Source organism: Petromyzon marinus, chromosome 48 (assembly GCF_048934315.1).
Source record: "Petromyzon marinus isolate PM22_M1 ecotype Great Lakes invasive population chromosome 48, UKy_Petmar_22M1.pri1.0, whole genome shotgun sequence".
Classification (NCBI taxonomy): domain Eukaryota; kingdom Metazoa; phylum Chordata; class Hyperoartia; order Petromyzontiformes; family Petromyzontidae; genus Petromyzon; species Petromyzon marinus.
In genome coordinates this window covers 8,842,881-8,861,879 of record NC_133714.1, presented here as the reverse complement: position 1 = coordinate 8,861,879, position 18,999 = coordinate 8,842,881, and the positions used below count along the sequence as shown (strand labels likewise).

General features: G+C 51.9%; 2 protein-coding genes across 3 annotated transcripts in view; both read left to right on the top strand.

The window, feature by feature from the left end:
• Positions 1–10,864, top strand: part of NISCH (nischarin) — a 31,696-nt gene extending 20,832 nt beyond the window's left edge. Inside the window, exons 15-16 of one of the 2 annotated variants that reach the window (XM_032972314.2) lie at positions 1,291–1,452; positions 6,931–10,864. In XM_032972314.2, coding sequence (XP_032828205.1) covers positions 1,291–1,452; positions 6,931–7,817 — 1,049 coding nt within the window. In that variant the 3' untranslated portion in view covers positions 7,818–10,864. Of the gene's footprint in view, positions 1–1,290; positions 1,453–6,927 lie in introns of both variants that reach the window. The other variant, XM_032972313.2, reaches the window with a different exon arrangement.
• Positions 10,865–16,218: 5,354 nt separating this feature from the next.
• Positions 16,219–18,999, top strand: part of LOC116952738 (stabilin-2-like) — a 132,289-nt gene continuing 129,508 nt past the window's right edge. The window contains exon 1 of the mRNA XM_076074418.1: positions 16,219–17,233. Coding sequence (XP_075930533.1) covers positions 17,132–17,233 — 102 coding nt within the window. The 5' untranslated portion in view covers positions 16,219–17,131. The remainder of the gene's footprint in view (positions 17,234–18,999) is intronic.

Here is an 18,999-nt window from a genome sequence, read left to right as displayed (position 1 = left end):
CTTGGCACAAGCTCTGTGGTGATATCACCACCACTTAGTGACAAACAGCAGCTGCTATTGCTGTGAGAGGAGCGGTAGGTAGCGCTGTGGTCAGCGCGCTGCGGTACATCACCAGTGAATATCTGAAACCGGTACTGGGCCTCCCCTGGGTCAACTCAACCTTAAACAAATACCTGGTGTGGTGTATAACGGGCGTGGCGGTGCGAGCCACACTACCCATCGCCTATCGTCGAGCAAAGACGGTCACTGCATCGCACGATTTCAAATATACTTCTGCGGCTGTCTGGAACGTTCTTTCTTCCGATATCAGGAAACCCCTGGGAGCTATGCACTCTTAAATTATCATCTAAATTAAAAACTAATTTCTTGAGAACTGCTTTTTGTGTTTAGTTTGTCGTTCTTCCCGCCCGCACCTCCAATTAGCACGGTTGGCTACGTACATTGAGGGAAAAAAGTATTTGATCCCCTGCTGATTTTGTATGTTTGCCCACTGACAAAGAAATGATCAGTCTATAATTGTAATGGTAGTTTATTTAAACAGTGAGAGACAGAATAACAACAAAAAAATCCAGAAAAACGCTTGTCAAAATTGTTATAAATTGATTTGCATTTTAATGAGGGAAATAAGTATTTGACCCCTCTGCAAAACATGACTTAGTACTTGGTGGCAAAACCCTTGTTGGCAATCACAGAGATCAGGCGTTTCTTGTAGTTGGCCACCAAGTTTGCACACATCTCAGGAGGGATTTTGTCCCACTCCTCTTTGCAGATTATCTCCAAATCATTAAGGTTTCGAGGCTTATGTTTGGCAACTCGAACATTCAGCTCCCTCCACAGATTTTCTATGGGATTAAGGTCTGGAGACTGGCTATGCCACTCCAGGACCTTAATTTATTGTTATTCTGTCTCTCACTGTTCAAATAAACCTACCATTAAAATTATAGACTGATCATTTCTTTATCAGTGGGCAAACGTACAAAATCAGCAGGGAATCAAATACTTTTTTCCCTCACTGTATATACATACATCGCTCGTGCCAAATATCATTGTCACTATCATTGTCAGCGTCATCGTCACCACCACTATCACCGCCACGATTATAATTGTTACCACCGCTTCCACCAATCATCATCGCCACGACTACCAATTACTACCATACATGCATATGTAGCCGCTCGTACGTCCTTCATCAACATGCGCTCGCTCACAGCACTTGCCCCCGAAGGTCTCAGAAGGAGCCTGCTCTACAGCACGACGGGGATGTCTACGCGTGCGTGCGTGCGTGCGCAGGGTGCGAGGCGGAGAGCGTGGTGGCGTGCGTGACGCGGGACAGCGTGCGCACGCACCACTTTGTGACGGAGCTCACGTGCGCACTCTCGCTGCTCGCCTCTCCGGCCCTCCCCGACTCCCTCGAGAACGACTTCTACCAGCCCTACCTGAGCGCCGCTAACGGTACGTTACGACCCCCCCCCCCAACCCACCTGACCCCGTCCCCCCTCCACGCGACCCCGCCCGCCCCCCCCCCCCCCCCCACCATAGCCACTTCTTAACGTAGCCACTTCATTGCCGTTGATGTTAAGCGTCTTGGGATTGTATGATGAAAGACATATATATATCAACTTTCATTATTATCTTTCGATTTAAAGCTTTCGTGACTGCAAGGGTTCATCTTCTTTGGTTCTTTCGGTAAAGTCACGTAGAATGAGAATAAAATAATAAATTGATAAAATAAAATAACACAATAATATTCTCACGACGTTTCGGCCACAACACAAGCGGCCTTCATCAGGTGAAGGGACGAGACTGTCTGGTAGGACAGCGCTGGAGTGAAAGAGCCACGTTCAGATCACGACCTTTAAGGTGTGTGAGAGGAAACAAAGCCATTTCAATGCTAAATTATATGCTAATTCCTTTGTCAAGGCGCTTTGTTTCCTCTCACACAGCTTAAAGGTCGTGATCTAAACGTGGCTCTTTCACTCCAGCGCTGTCCTACCAGACAGCCTCGTCCCTTCACCTGATGAAGGCCGCTTGTGTTGTGGCCGAAACGTCGTGAGAATTTTTATTGTGTTATTTTATTTTATCAATTTATTATTTTATTCTCATTCTACGTGACTTTACCGAAAGAACCAAAGAAGAGGTTTCATTATTATCGTTGTTATCGTTTCTTTGAATTGCCGTCATCAGTGCACACGCGAGCGTGGGGTCGCTGGCGTGTGCACCGCTTGTTTGCAGAGCTTTGCGGCGTGCATCCGTCAAGCCGCCCTGGTTATTCCTGCGAGTGCATCTTATCTTTTCTCATTTTATGTTGATAGAGCGCCTTGGCTCAAGGCGCTTGTACGTATTTTAAAAGCGGTAACGGCAATCGAGTGATTTAGGTGGCAGGCGCACAATGCCTAGGAATGAGTGACCGTGACAGAGGTCACGTGGGAGTCACGTGGGGGTCACAGAAGGGCTACAGGGGAGGGATGGGACGGACTGGAGGGGGCGAGGGGAAGGGGAATGGGCGATGGGGAAGAGGTGGTGAGGCTTTAAGAGAGGAACGGGAAGGAGGTCAAGGAGGGGGACTGCTTCATGTGCAGGGGAAGTTTATCCAGTAGTGCATGGCATAATAATTTATTATTATTATTAGTGCTAGGCGCCATCCACTGGTCCTCGGTGGGCGTCTGAGATGCTCGCGACCTCGTCTGAAATGAGAAGGCCATTGTGTGCTGGTGGTCACGGTCCAAGTTTGTCGTGAATGTTTATAAAGTTACACCGCAAATTGCTCAACAGGGATCTTGTGCCTTACCTGCGGGCTATATTAACACAGAGGGGAGCGTTGGCGCAGTGGTTGGCGAGCTGCTGCGCTTTCAAACTGGCCGCCTCGGTTGGACTCGAATTATTTGCGCGACGCTGCTGCTTTGGCAGCGTTGGCAGTGTTGCATGAGCACGGTTGACGCGACAGCCCAAGGTTTGTCACGTAAACGGAACGTGGCCAATTTGTTACGAGTACAGCACACCGGTGTGTTGGAGAGCCACGCCACAACGTTGACAATCTGAACATTTACAATATGAACGTATCTTTTCTGTTGAGGCCACGGCATTATTGACGATAGTGTAATAGGTTTTTACCCTTTTAGCTGGCACAAAAAAACTGACACCTTTATACGAGGGATCATGTTTGCAACGACCACAACACAAGCAGTCAAAAAAGTGCAAACAAAAAGAGACAACTCTGATAATGATATTGGCACTGTCCTTGAAGTTGATTGGTCCACACCCGAGACAGCTATGTCTTAGAGCCTCGTCTCCACTGGTGTTGGACCAGATGACGCCAAGGACAGTGCATATCATTATCAGAGTTGTCTCTTTTTGTTTGCATTTTTTTGACTGCTTGTGTTGTGGTTATTGCAAACATGATGCCTTGTATAAAGGTGTCAGTTTTTGTGCCAGCTAAAAGGGTAAAAACCTATTACTATATCTTGCTACTGGCAAAGGAGGTCTCATAATGTATTGACGATTAGTGTTCACTTTCTAAGTTTATTTGTTCCAGCAGGCTCGATTCCCGGCCACCAGGGCCTACATCGGCGGCGAGCGCATATCTCGGCCTTGCAGTTCATCGAATCAATCATCGGACGCGTCTAATGGCCACGCTCGCCGCGCGGGCAAAACACAAACGCCATAACCGTTCACTTAACACACCGACGCAACCGGCCAATACCGCCCCCACCCCTCGTCTCACCACCCCCCCCCCCCGCCCCCCCCCCGCCCCCTCCCCTCCCACCTTCGCAAGTTGTAGACGTCTGCGTCAGCAGCCCCGTTGAAATGCGTGCTGACTGCGCCCGGTCTGTCACTGCCGACAGGAAGCCCGGCAGGACACAGTCATTGTCCCACTTGCCCACGGCCGAGGAAGGGGAGGGTGGCGGCCGTGGTAGCGGGGGTGCTGGGGTTCGTCAGGGTGGTGTTAGTGACGGTGGTGTACGGTGATCGTGGTGGTGGCAATAGTGGTGGCGGTGGCGGCGATGGTAGTGGTGGAGGTGATAGTGTTGACGGTGATAGTGGTGGCGGTAGTGGGTGGCGGTGATGGTTGTGGTGGAGGTGATAGTGTTGACGGCGATAGTGTTGGCGGCGATAGTGGTGACGGTGATAGTGGTGGCGGTGATAGTGGTGGTAGAGGTGATGGTGGTGGTGGTGGTGTGCGGTTAGCGGGTTTAAGCCTGGTAGCCGACCAGTGAAGCCGGTAGGGTTGGCCAGTTTGTGTTGCCGGGGGAGGAGTGGGTGGGATGGTGGTGGTGCGGTTTGTGGGGGGTGGGGGGTGTGATGGTGGTGGCTGGGAATGGTCAATCCTTGTTGGTTGTTGTTGTTGTTGTTTTTGCTGCTGCTGGTGCTGCGTTCATTGTGCCTGCAACACTTTTTAACAAAAAAAAACCGTGAGATCCCCCACGGGGGGGGGGGGGGTGGGGGGGGGGGTGTGGGAGGTCATGTGACAGGATGCGTGCGCTCGATGAGATAATAATGATAGCGACGAGCGTGCGCGTGCGTCTGTGCTAGCGTGTACCTGCGTGTTCTCGCGCGGTGCACCCCGGCGCAGTTCAGCCGCCCAGGGGTTGTTTTTCCACTGCAGAAGTCAATCCGTGCCGCTGACTTCGCCCGCAAAAAGCAATCCCCCCCGACGCGTGTAGATTTACACGGCGAAGCCTCGCTTTGGTCGTGGCTCTCGCGTCACGCGCGCAACGAACGCGCACCGTCAGCCCTGGCCCCCTGACCCTGCTTAGTCAGACTCGGACGTCTTCTTGCGAGGCCGCCGTATCACGGTTTTTCGCTTCCGGTTCGGCACGGCAAATCGGCGGCGGACGACGACCCTGTGTGGAGGTGGATATCTGAGCTGGCCTTGGAACTCCCCGTTAGATAACCCCGCCCCTGACCAGTGTGGTGAAGGCGTCGGTCTGTGGGTTTCTACGTAGGCCCGTTGGTCTCTGGCAACGCGGTGGCTAGGAGATGTTAACTACCTCGCGCGGTATGCAGGAGGTTGTGGGTTCGATCCCGACCCTGACGCCTGCTGCTGCTGTATATTTGTGCGTGTTCTCGCCGTGGTCGTGTGCATTTTTCTCCAAGTCCTCCGGTTTTCCCCTCCACGCTTGGAATCGACATCACGCGTTTAGAGTATTTGGCTGCTATACATTTCCACGCGATAAGCCACTTTGTTTGGCTATCATTTTGTGATATCCAGGTCGCTTCTGAAAAAGAACTACATAGGTCAGTGGGCCTTACCTGGTGAAATAAAAAATAATAGATGTAATTTTTTGTATTGGTCTATGTAAACCACTGTGGCTGGGCTGAGACCATGAATCCACTACAATTGAGAACCTGGTATGTGTACAGTAAAACATTGAATTGCGAGCATAATTCATTCCGCAAATGTGTTTGTAATCCAAAGCACTCGTATATCAAAGCGAATTTTTCCCATAAGTAATAATGGAAACTCAGATGATTCGTTCCACAACCCAAAAATATTCATGTAATAAGGATTAATGCAAAATACCTTTTTTTATAGTTTTATTATTTAAATTTAATATAAAGTGATCAAATTTTTTAATTAAATAGAATCGTGGCTGGTGTGAGGGAGACGAGAGAGAGGAGAGGAGGAGGAGGGTTATTGTGTAGGACGACTTTCACTGTCACTAACGGAATCACTGCCATCTGTTGGCTCACTGGAATCTTTTTGTGCGACTTTAACAAGGAACCTATCCAATGATACTTGCTTTCGCCTCCTTTTGAGGATTTCGCGGAAATGTGACATTTCCGCAAAATCAGTACAGTTACTAAAGAACAGTCACTACACTTGGACACAAAATTAAAAAAATGCTTTTTGCACACACACACACGTGTTCACAACACTATAGTACTGTAGTAAACAGTATACACGTGGTCACAACACTATAGTACTGTAGTAAACAGTATACACGTGGTCACAACACTATAGTACTGTAGTAAACAGTATACACGTGGTAATAACACTATAGTACTATAGTAAACAGTATACACGTGGTCACAACACTATAGTACTGTAGTTAACAGTATACACGTGGTCACAACACTATAGTACTGTAGTAAACAGTATACACGTGGTCACAACACTATAGTACTGTAGTAAACAGTATACACGTGGTAATAACACTATAGTACTATAGTAAACAGTATACACGTGGTCACAACACTATAGTACTGTAGTAAACAGTATACACGTGGTCACAACACTATAGTACTATAGTAAACAGTATACACGTGGTCACAACAGTATAGTACTGTAGTAAATAGTATACACGTGGTCACAACACTATAGTACTATAGTAAACAGTATACACGTGGTCACAACACTATAGTACTGTAGTAAATAGTATACACGTGGTCACAACACTATAGTACTATAGTAAACAGTACACACGGTTACAACACTATAGTACTGTAGCAAACAGTATACACGTGGTCACAACACTATAGTACTATAGTAAACAGTATACGCTCGCACGGATGTTGACTATACGAGTGAGGCACGCCGACTGAGGCCGGGCATGGGAGACGATTACCCACAATCCCGCAGCGAGAGAGAGAGAAGAACCATCGGCTCAGTTGTGATCACGTGACGCTCGGCAGACAAAGCGTATACGTCCTGCTCGTATTGCAACACCTCGCTCGTCACCGCACACGTACCTCATCGTAGACGCACGTCATCGGAATGGAATGGGGTAACGGCTGCTGTTCAACGTTCTTCCCGCCCACGTCTCTCTGTTCCCGCATGCCCTAGGTCTGCGGCTCTCCGCGCTAAGTCTGCGTCTGCTCGCGTCCGTGCTACGGTGGAATACAAATGACGGTCGTCGTCACCGTCGTTGTCGTCGTCGTTGTTGTCGCTTCTCTCGTGGATTTTCCCCGTCACGCCTCGCCCCGCAGCAGGTCCCGGGCGGAGCGCCGGTCCAGCGAGCCGCACCTCCTTCGTGTACCCCGACGAAGAGGTGATCGGGGAGCTCCTCTTCACGGTGAGCCAGGCCGACTCCCCCGGCACCTCCTCCTCCTCGTCCTCCACCTCCTCGCCCTCCTCGCCCCGCTCGCCCCCTTCGCCCTCGTCGTCGTCGCCGCGGCTGCCGCCGAGCCTCCTCTTCTACCTGCTCGTGTTCCAAGACGTCGGCGCGCACGGGGAGGGCGGAGCGGCGGCGGGGTCGGCGGCGGCGGCGCCGGCGGCGGCGCCGAGGTCGCTGGTGCTGACGCCGGCGCTGCTCTGCCTGTGCAGCGAGGACACCGTGTGTCACCCGCTGCCGCCGTTCGCCAAGGCGCCCGCGCGGCGCCCGCACTTTGGCGCGGTGGCGGTGCGGAGGGTGGCGGCGCTGGCGCGGCTCGAGGGGCGGGAGGGCTGCGCGCACACGCTGGCGCTCGTGTTCGCCGGGGGGCCGCGGCGGTCGGCGCCAGCGCCGCGGCGGCCGCGGCAGGATCAGCGGCAGCAGCAGCAGCAAAAGAGTCGGCAAAATAAAAGCCAGAGTCGGCCGCAGCAACAGCAGCAGAAGCCTGCCAAACAACAAAGTGGCGGGCAGGAGAGCAAAACTGCCGGTAGCGTACGAAGAGAAGAAAGCCGTGACAATGACGACGACGACGATGACGACGGGGGTGGTGGTTGCGGCGGCGATGGCGGCGATGGCGGTGGTGCGAAGGAGGAGGAGGAGGAGGAGGAGCGTTGGCTGCTGCGTGCGCCCAGCACGGCCGGCAGGGAGCGTCTCGTGTCGCTGCTAGCGCATCACTGGCGCAACGTGCACGCTCGCGAGCTGCCCGTGCGGGTGCTGCCCTCGTGACGCCAGTAGCGGTGTGAGGTGGAAGCAGCGGAGGAGGAGGGGGAGGCGGCGGGTGGCGCTGCTGACCACTAACCTGACCACTAACCTGACCACTAACCTGACCACTAACCTGACCCCGCTGGCGCCAGGCGGACACTGCATACAACACGGGCGCCAGCGGCCGTCGGTCTTTAACAACTCTGCTTTGACGCTTTCGGTGTTAGCGGTGCTATTAGCCAGTGTGAGATTGCATTTTGCACCCCACAGAATGTGCTGTGTGTTACTTGAACGCCTCCTCTTGACCTCACCACGAGGGTAGCTTAACCCCCAAACCTAATTCTTAATTCTGGTGACGGCGGGGGGAGGGTGGGGGAGAAGACGGGGGGGTAGGCAGATGGGGGGGTCCTTGGGAAGGCGGCGGATTTAACAATCTCACCCCCACCCCCCCCCCCCCCACATGGTTTGATCTGCCCGCGCCCGGAGACGGAACGGAACCGTCGGCCTCTTGGCTAGCGAGTGCGGCGAGACCTTCAAGCCCGTCGCGCCGCCGTGGCAGCGGCATTCGTCAGGCAGGGCAGCAGTGGATATCGAGACGCCGGCCAGAAACACTCCCGCGTAGCCTTTGACCCAATCTCTCGCACCAGATATCTTTTGTAGCCCCCCCCCCTCCACTCCTGCCCCGTTGATGTGGAGATCCCCACCACCACCACCTCCACCGCCGCCCGCCCGCCCTCCCAATCTGTCCGTGCTGTCCACTCCCCGCCTCTGTCGGCAAGTCCAGCCTCAAGGCCTTACCCTTCTACCCTTGCCTATGACTGCCTCTCTCACTCTCTCTGTGTGTTTACAAAGCACGCGCGCCCACTGATTGTCTACAGCGGTGTTCTTCACGCATTTTCAGCGGGGGGAGGGGACGGAGGACACCACTTTCGCCGATAAGACATCGGCGAAAGTGGTGCCCGCCCACACCATTTGAAACCGTTGGGGGTTAGAGAGCAGCATGATGGGGTGTGTTCACTCTTTGTGCATTTAACACGCAGTAGGGCTTTCGCGACCAATACCATCCATAACACAGGGGGGTTTTTTTGGTGGTTAGATCGCATAAATATAAACGTGTCAAATTGTAAATGTTGTGGCGTGGCTCTCCAACACACCGGTGTGCTGTACTCGTGACGAATGGGCCACGTTCTGACAACCCTTACGAGTTGGCTGTGTGGGGAGGTGACGAGTTCTAACGACACATTTACATATTTACGCGATCTAACCCAAAAAAAAAACCCTCTATTATGGATGAACGTGTCGTTAAACCCGCCACCACCTGACACAGCCAACCAGTAAGGTTTGTCACGTAAACAGAACGTGGCCAATTCGTTACTGGTTCAGCGCCACACCGGTTGTGTGTTGGAGAGCAAATCCACAAACATTTACAGAGTACGACGATTCGCCAGGAGTTACAGGCGGCATCATCTGTTGTGCATGTTCGGGGACCGCACTCGAGGCCCTCAGGGGCCGACAGTGGCCCCGCGGGGCCTTGCAATGAAGAGCGCTGCTCTGCAGCGTCTGGGAATGCAGTCGCGTTCAGACTCTGCTCTGTACAAATGCATACTGCGCTGTAGTTGTACACGAGTCGTGTGTCTGTGTGTGTGTGTGTAACGGGGAGCGGTCGTGTAGCGGTTAGCGCTACGCCGCGCTCCGAACCCGCCGTGCCGAGTTCGATTCCCACTCACGGCCAACACCGGTGATGAATATCTGAGCCGGTCCTGGGCCTCTCCTTGGTCGACTCGGCCTCAAATGAGTACCTGGTGCGGTGTGTAACAACATCGCCACCGGGGAGACAAAGGCGGCCGGGCGTGGTGTTGACCACCCACCCCCTCGTGTGCCGTGCCGGCCTTCATAGATGCTCGCAAACAGCACTTGCCCTAATAGTCGTGAGGCTATGCGGGGGATCTTTGTCTTTTTTGTGTGTTCGTGTTTAGCCCCCCCCCCCGCATCTTTACTTCGTCTGGCAATCCCTGTCCTTAAACCCCACGGTTGCCTGGCTGCTGGGGTAAATGTAGGCCCCCCTTTTTTTTTTGGGGGGGGGGTCTATTTGTTCCCCTCATGGAGCCCCCTGACAGCTTCCGACGAGGTTCTGGGGCGCCACGGTGGCTAGGAGATGTTAACTACCTCGCTGGGTATACAGGAGGTCGTGGGTTCGTTCGACCCTGACGCCTGCTGCTGTATATTTGGAGTTTGCGTGTCTCTCTCTCTCTTCCCGTGGTCGCTTGGATTTTTCTCTGGGTCCTCCGCATTTTCCCTCGCACAATTAGAATCAACATCGTCACGCGTTTTGGAGTATTTCTGGCTGCGATGAATGTCCACCTGATGAGATGAGCCGCTTCGTTGAGCTATCATTTGTGGCCACGTCACGCCTCGCAGAGAGCTACGGAGGAGCTCAGTCGGCCTTAACTGGTGAAGTTTCAAAACAAATATTTGAGACTGGGTTCGAAACGACTCTTGATGCCGATGGCACTGCTACTGCTGCTTATGCGTATGATGGTTGTGGTGATGGACCGATGCTGCTGCTGCTGCTTGTGATGGTGGTGATGCTGCTGGTGATGCTTATGTTGATGGAGGTGGAGGTGGTGGTGGTTGTTGACGATGCTGCTGCTGCTGCCAATTCTGCTGCGGATGCCGGCGTGATCATTTGCAAGATGCTGCTGCTCATGCCGCCGATGCGACTGCTGACAAACCGACGCAATTGCTAATGCTGCTGCTTCTGCTCATGCTGCTGTTGATTTCAATTGCTGCTGTTGTTGTTGTTGCTGCTGCTGCTGCTGCTATTAATGCTGGCACAACAGCCAATGACGCTGATGATGCTCTGAAAAGGTGGAACAAGCCTGTTTTAGTGGTTTCGTCAGCAGGAGACGCATACACGGACAAGTTCAAAGATTCTAAAAAAAAAATTCCTTTTGCCACGTTTATCAAACACGATATCAAAAAAACACAGTGATGTTTTGCACAGATGGAATGGACACTTTGCACTGGAATGTATTCGTTAATAAAATAAAATGTGAGCCGATGCAAATATCCGTGAGCTGTGTGGCCTCTGCTTGGTCAGGAGGTTGGAGGATGGGATGGGGAGTGGGGGGCCATCCAAGAGAGGGGGGGCACTGTGGGATAATCGCCCCCCCTACCCTCGCCCCTCACCTGGAGACCACGAGGAGATGGCGAATCCTCGTTTGACGCGGTGAAACGAAAACATCCCCCCTCCCTCTTAATTAAAAATTATACAGGTGTGGCGAGACGTACTACACACACCACGTGGTAAGACGCGACATACTACTACACACACCACGTGGTGAGACGCGACATACTACTACACACACTACGTGATCAGACACGACATACTACTACACACACCACGTGGTGAGACACGACATACTACTACACATCACGTGGTGAGACGCGACATACTACTACACACACTACGTGATCAGACACGACATACTACTACACACACCACGTGATGAGACACGACATACTACTACACACACCACGTGGTGAGACGCGACATACTACTACACACCACGTGGTAAGACGTGACATACTACTACACACATCACGTGGTAAGACGTGACATACTACTACACACACCACGTGGTGAGACACGACATACTACTACACACCACGTGATGAGACTGACATACTACTACACACCACGTGGTGAGACGCGACATACTACTACACACCACGTGGTAAGACGCGACATACTACTACACACACCACGTGATGAGACACGACATACTACTACACACACCACGTGATGAGACACGACATACTACTACACACACCACGTGATGAGACACGACATACTACTACACACACCACGTGGTGAGACACGACATACTACTACACACACCACGTGATGAGACACGACATACTACTACACACACCACGTGATGAGACACGACATACTACTACACACCACGTGATGAGACGTGACATACTACTACACACACCACGTGATGAGACGTGACATACTACTACACACACCACGTGATGAGACACGACATACTACGACACACACCACGTGATGAGACACGACATACAACTACACACACCACGTGGTGAGACACGACATACTACTACACACACCACGTGATGCGACGCAACATACTACTACACACCACGTGATGAGACGCGACATACTACTACACACCACGTGGTGAGACACGACATACTACTACACACACCACGTGATGAGACACGACATACTACTACACACCACGTGATGAGACGTGACATACTACTACACACACCACGTGATGAGACGCGACATACTACTACACAGCACGTGATGAGACACGACATACTGCTACACACACCACGTGATGAGACACGACTTACTACTACACACACCACGTGATGAGACACGACATACTACTACACACACCACGTGGTGAGACGCGACATACTACTACACACCACGTGGTAAGACGTGACATACTACTACACACATCACGTGGTAAGACGTGACATACTACTACACACACCACGTGGTGAGACACGACATACTACTACACACCACGTGATGAGACGTGACATACTACTACACACCACGTGGTGAGACGCGACATACTACTACACACCACGTGGTAAGACGCGACATACTACTACACACACCACGTGATGAGACACGACATACTACTACACACACCACGTGATGAGACACGACATACTACTACACACACCACGTGATGAGACACGACATACTACTACACACACCACGTGGTGAGACACGACATACTACTACACACACCACGTGATGAGACACGACATACTACTACACACACCACGTGATGAGACACGACATACTACTACACACCACGTGATGAGACGTGACATACTACTACACACACCACGTGATGAGACGTGACATACTACTACACACACCACGTGATGAGACACGACATACTACGACACACACCACGTGATGAGACACGACATACAACTACACACACCACGTGGTGAGACACGACATACTACTACACACACCACGTGATGCGACGCAACATACTACTACACACCACGTGATGAGACGCGACATACTACTACACACCACGTGGTGAGACACGACATACTACTACACACACCACGTGATGAGACACGACATACTACTACACACCACGTGATGAGACGTGACATACTACTACACACACCACGTGATGAGACGCGACATACTACTACACAGCACGTGATGAGACACGACATACTGCTACACACACCACGTGATGAGAAACGACTTACTACTACACACACCACGTGGTGAGACGTGACGTACTACTACACACACCACGTGGTGAGACGCGAGATACTACTACACACACCACGTGATGACACGTGACATACTACTACACACCACGTGATGAGACGCGACATACTACTACACACCACGTGATGAGGCGCGACATACTACTACACACCACGTGGTGAGACACGACATACTGCTACACACCACGTGATGAGACGTGACATACTACTACACACACCACGTGGTGAGACGCGACATACTACTACACACCACGTGGTGAGACGTGACATACTACTACACATACCACGTGATGAGACGTGACATACTACTACACACCACGTGGTGAGACACGATATACTGCTACACACCACGTGATGAGACACGACATACTACTACACACACCACGTGATGAGACGCGACATACTACTACACATACCACGTGGTGAGACGTGACATATTACTACATACACCACGTGATGAGACGCGACATACTACTACACACCACGTGATGAGACACGACTTACTACTACACACACCACGTGGTGAGACGTGACATACTAGTACACAGCACGTGATGAGAAACGACATACTACTACACACACCACGTGATGAGACGCGACATACTACTACACATACCACGTGGTGAGACGTGACATACTACTACACACACCACGTGATGAGACGCGACATACTACTACACATACCACGTGGTGAGACGTGACATACTACTACACACACCACGTGATGAGACGCGACATACTACTACACACCACGTGATGAGACACGACTTACTACTACACACACCACGTGGTGAGACGTGACATACTACTACACACACCATGTGGTGAGACGTGACATACTACTACACACCACGTGGTGAGACACGACATACTACTACACACACCACGTGATGAGACGCGACATACTACTACACACACCATGTGGTGAGACGTGACATACTACTACACACCACGTGATGAGACACGACATACTACTACACACACCACGTGATGAGACGCGACATACTACTACACATACCACGTGGTGAGACGTGACATACTACTACATACACCACGTGATGAGACGCGACATACTACTACACACCACGTGATGAGACACGACTTACTACTACACACACCACGTGGTGAGACGTGACATACTAGTACACAGCACGTGATGAGAAACGACATACTACTACACACACCACGTGATGAGACGCGACATACTACTACACATACCACGTGGTGAGACGTGACATACTACTACACACACCACGTGATGAGACGCGACATACTACTACACATACCACGTGGTGAGACGTGACATACTACTACACACACCACGTGATGAGACGCGACATACTACTACACACCACGTGATGAGACACGACTTACTACTACACACACCACGTGGTGAGACGTGACATACTACTACACACACCATGTGGTGAGACGCGACATACTACTACACACCACGTGGTGAGACGTGACATACTACTACACACACCACGTGATGAGACGTGACGTACTACTACACACACCACGTGGTGAGACGCGACATACTACTACACACACCACGTGATGAGACGTGACATACTACTACACACACCACGTGATGAGACACGACATACTACTACACACCACGTGATGAGACGTGACATACTATTACACACACCACGTGATGAGACGCCACATACTACTACACACCACGTGATGAGACACGACATACTACTACACACCACGTGATGAGACGTGACATACTATTACACACACCACGTGATGAGACGCCACATACTACTACACACCACGTGATGAGACACGACTTACTACTACACACACTACGTGATGAGACGTGACGTACTACTACACACACCACGTGATGAGACGCCACATACTACTACACACCACGTGATGAGACACGACATACTACTACACACCACGTGATGAGACGTGACATACTATTACACACACCACGTGATGAGACGCCACATACTACTACACACCACGTGATGAGACACGACTTACTACTACACACCACGTGATGAGACTGTGTTCAACCACCACCACCACTGTGTCCAACCACCACCACCACCACTGTGGTCAACTACCACCACTGTGTTTTAACCACCACCACCACTGTGTCCAACCACCACCACCACCACTGTGGTCAACTACCACCACTGTGTTTTAACCACCACCACCACTGTGTCCAACCACCACCACCACCACTGTGGTCAACCACCACCACTGTGTCCAACCACCACCACTGTGTTCAACCACCACCACCACTGTGGTCAACCACCATCACCATCATCACCAGCACCACCATCACCACCACCACTACCATTATCACCAGCACCACCATCACCACCACCACCATCATCACCACCACCACCATCACCACCAGCACCACCATCACCACCATCACCACCATCACCATCACCACCAGCACCACCATCACCACCAGCACCACCATGACCACCACTACCATCATCATCACCACCACCATCATCACCATCACCAGCACCACCAGCACCACCAGCACCACCATCACCACCATCATCGTCCCTGTGCACCTCGACACTTTACAACAACGACCTCGCTCAGCTCAAGAAATGTGTCACGCTCTCATGATCTGGCACAACGTTGATCATTATTAATTAGATAACGGTGGGAGCGGTGGGGCAGCGGTTAGCGCACTCGCGCTACGAACCCTGCCGCCCGAGTTCGAGTCCCGCTCACGGCAAACACCGGTGACGATTGTCTGAACGAACCGGCCGTGGGGCTCTCTCCTAGGTCGACTCGGCCTCAAATGAGTACCCGGCCGCAGTGTGCAAACATCGCCACTGGGGGAGACAAAGGCGGCCGGGCGTGGTGCTGGCTACCCACACCCCTCGTGTGCCGAGCCGGCCTTCACAGATGCTCGCTAACAGCACTTGCCCCGGCAGTCTGTGAAGGCTACACGGGGGATCTTTGCCTTGTGCTCAATCGCAGCACTTGCCCCGGCAGTCTGCGAAGGCTACACGGGGGATCTTTGTCTGTGTCTGTCACTGTGTGTGTCCACGGCTATGAGGATATCCTCCTGCAGCCCCCCCCCCCCACATCTCTCTCGCTCTCTCGTACATCTGTCCCACCACTCGCTGTCGCTGCTGCTGAGCTGAGAGGGGGTTCCTGGGGCAGTGGAGGAGGGGGTCGTGCGTGGCGTCGTGGCTGCTTCTCCTTCTCCTCCTTCTTCTCCAGCGACCTCCATCTCCTTCCCAATTCGGCAACGGCATCGTCCTCCACGCCGAGGAGATCGTGCACGCACGCGTCAGGGACTAGGACTCTCAGACAGACAGGCAGACTACCAGAGAGACAGGCAGACTACCAGAGAGACAGGCAGACTACCAGAGAGACAGGCAGACTACCAGAGAGACAGGCAGACTCTCATATAGAGAGGCAGACTCTCATATAGACAGGCAGACTATCAGACAGACAGGCAGACTCTCAGACAGACAGGCAGACTATCAGACAGACAGGCAGACTATCAGACAGACAGGTAGACTTTCAGAGAGACAGGCAGGCTATCAGACAGACAGGCAGACTCTCAGAGAGACAGGCAGACTATCAGACAGACAGGCAGACTATCAGACAGATAGGCAGACTATCAGACAGACAGGCAGACTCTCAGACAGACAGGCACACTCTCAGACAGACAGGCAGACTATCAGACAGACAGGCAGACTCTCAGACAGACTATCAGACAGACAGGCAGACTATCAGACAGACTCTCAGACAGACAAACAGACATTCTCTCAGACAGACAGGCAGACTATCAGACAGACAGGCAGACTCTCAGACAGACTATCAGACAGACAGACTCTCAAAGGGACAAGCAGACTCTGAGACAGACAGGCAGACTATCAGACAGACAGGCAGACTCTCAGACAGACAGGCAGACTCTCAGACAGACAGACTATCAGACAGACAGGCAGACACACACAGACGGACCAGCAGGCCGACAGGACCAGCCCAGCAGACAGCAAGGAGCGAGCCGCCGTCTCGCCATGGCTCGCAGAGCGACTTCCCTCGCCTCCTCATCGCTGCTCCTCGTCTCCCTCCTCGTCCTCCTCCTCGTCCACATCGTCGCGTCCTTACCGCAGGCGCAGGTAAGCGATGGGCATCTGCGTAGAAGGGTGCGGTGGCCAGGTGAGCTGTGGTGAAGGTGGCGGCGACGACGATGATTATGATGATGGTGGTGTTAGAAGGAAGAGGTGGTGGTGGTGGTGATGATCATGATGAAGGTTGCATCCTGAGCACAATGATGGTGAGGATGATGACGACGTGTGTGATTGTTGGATTTCTTTCGCACCGTACGCGGCCAGCCGTGCAAATCTGAGGTGCGGGAGGGGGGATGGCGATGGTAGGAGGGGAAGCTGTGAACATGATGATGACGATGAGATGATGACGATGAAATGATGACGATGAGATGATGTCCATGACGTAGGACGATGATGATCGTGATTATGAAAGCAAATAAGAACGTGACATGATGACGGTGGTGGAGATTGATGATGCACGTGATGATGATGATGATCACAGTGATGATGATGCGCGAGATGATGATCACGTGATGATGATCACCACGCGACATGGTAGTTAGGAGATGTTAACTACCTCGCCTGCTACGCAGGAGGTCGTGGGTTCGATCCCGACCATGACAACGCCTGAATATTTGCAGGTTGCCTCTCTCTCTCATCATCACGGTGGCTAGGAGATGTTAACTACCTCGCCTGCTACGCAGGAGGTCGTGGGTTCGATCCCGACCCTGATGCCTGCTGCTGCTGTATATTTGAAGTTTGCGTGTCTCTGTTTTCTCTCCCCGTGGTCGCGTGGATTTTTCTCCGGGTCCATCCGGTGTCTCCCTCGCACATTTAGAATCAACATTCGTTCAGCGTAGTCGGCTGCTGCTATAACTGTTCACGCGATGGGCCACTTTCATTGAGCTGTCGTCTGTGATTGCCAGGTCGCTTCTGAAAGAGTCAAAAAGGAGCTCAGTGGGGCCTTGCCCGGTAAAATAAAAACGTAGATGATGCACTGAATCATAAGAAAATATAATAATACTGTGTCCATGACGACGACGACGACGATGCTTACACAGATGGGGATTACGATTATACAGATGCTGATGATGCTGATGATTATGCCCATGATGTTACTGATGATGACGCTGATGATGATGCCCATGATGTTGCTGATGGTGTTGCATCTGATGATGCACCATTATGATGATGGTGGTGGAAATGATAACGATGATGGTGCACATGCATATGATGCACACAATGATGATGGTGGTGATGACGGTGATGCATATGATGATGCAGATGATGATGATGACGGTGCACATGATGATGGTGATGACGGTGCACATGATGATGATGGTGATGACGGTGCACATGATGATGGTGATGACGGTGCACATGATGATGATGGTGCGCATGATGATGATGGTGCGCATGATGATGGTGCACATGATGATGACGGTGCACATGATGATGGTGATGGCGGTGCACATGATGATGGTGATGACGGTGCACATGATGATGATGGTGCGCATGATGATGGTGATGGCGGTGCACATGATGGTGGTGATGACGGTGCACATGATGATGGTGGTGATGACGGTGCACATGTTGGTGATGACGGTGCACATGATGATGATGGTGCACATGATGATGATGACGGTGCACATGATGATGATGGTGCACATGATGATGATGGTGCACATGATGATGATGATGGTGCACATGATGATGGTGATGACGGTGCACATGATGATGGTGCACATGATGATGGTGATGACGGTGCGCATGATGATGACGGTGCACATTATGATGACGGTGCACATAATGATGGTGATGATGGTGCACATGAT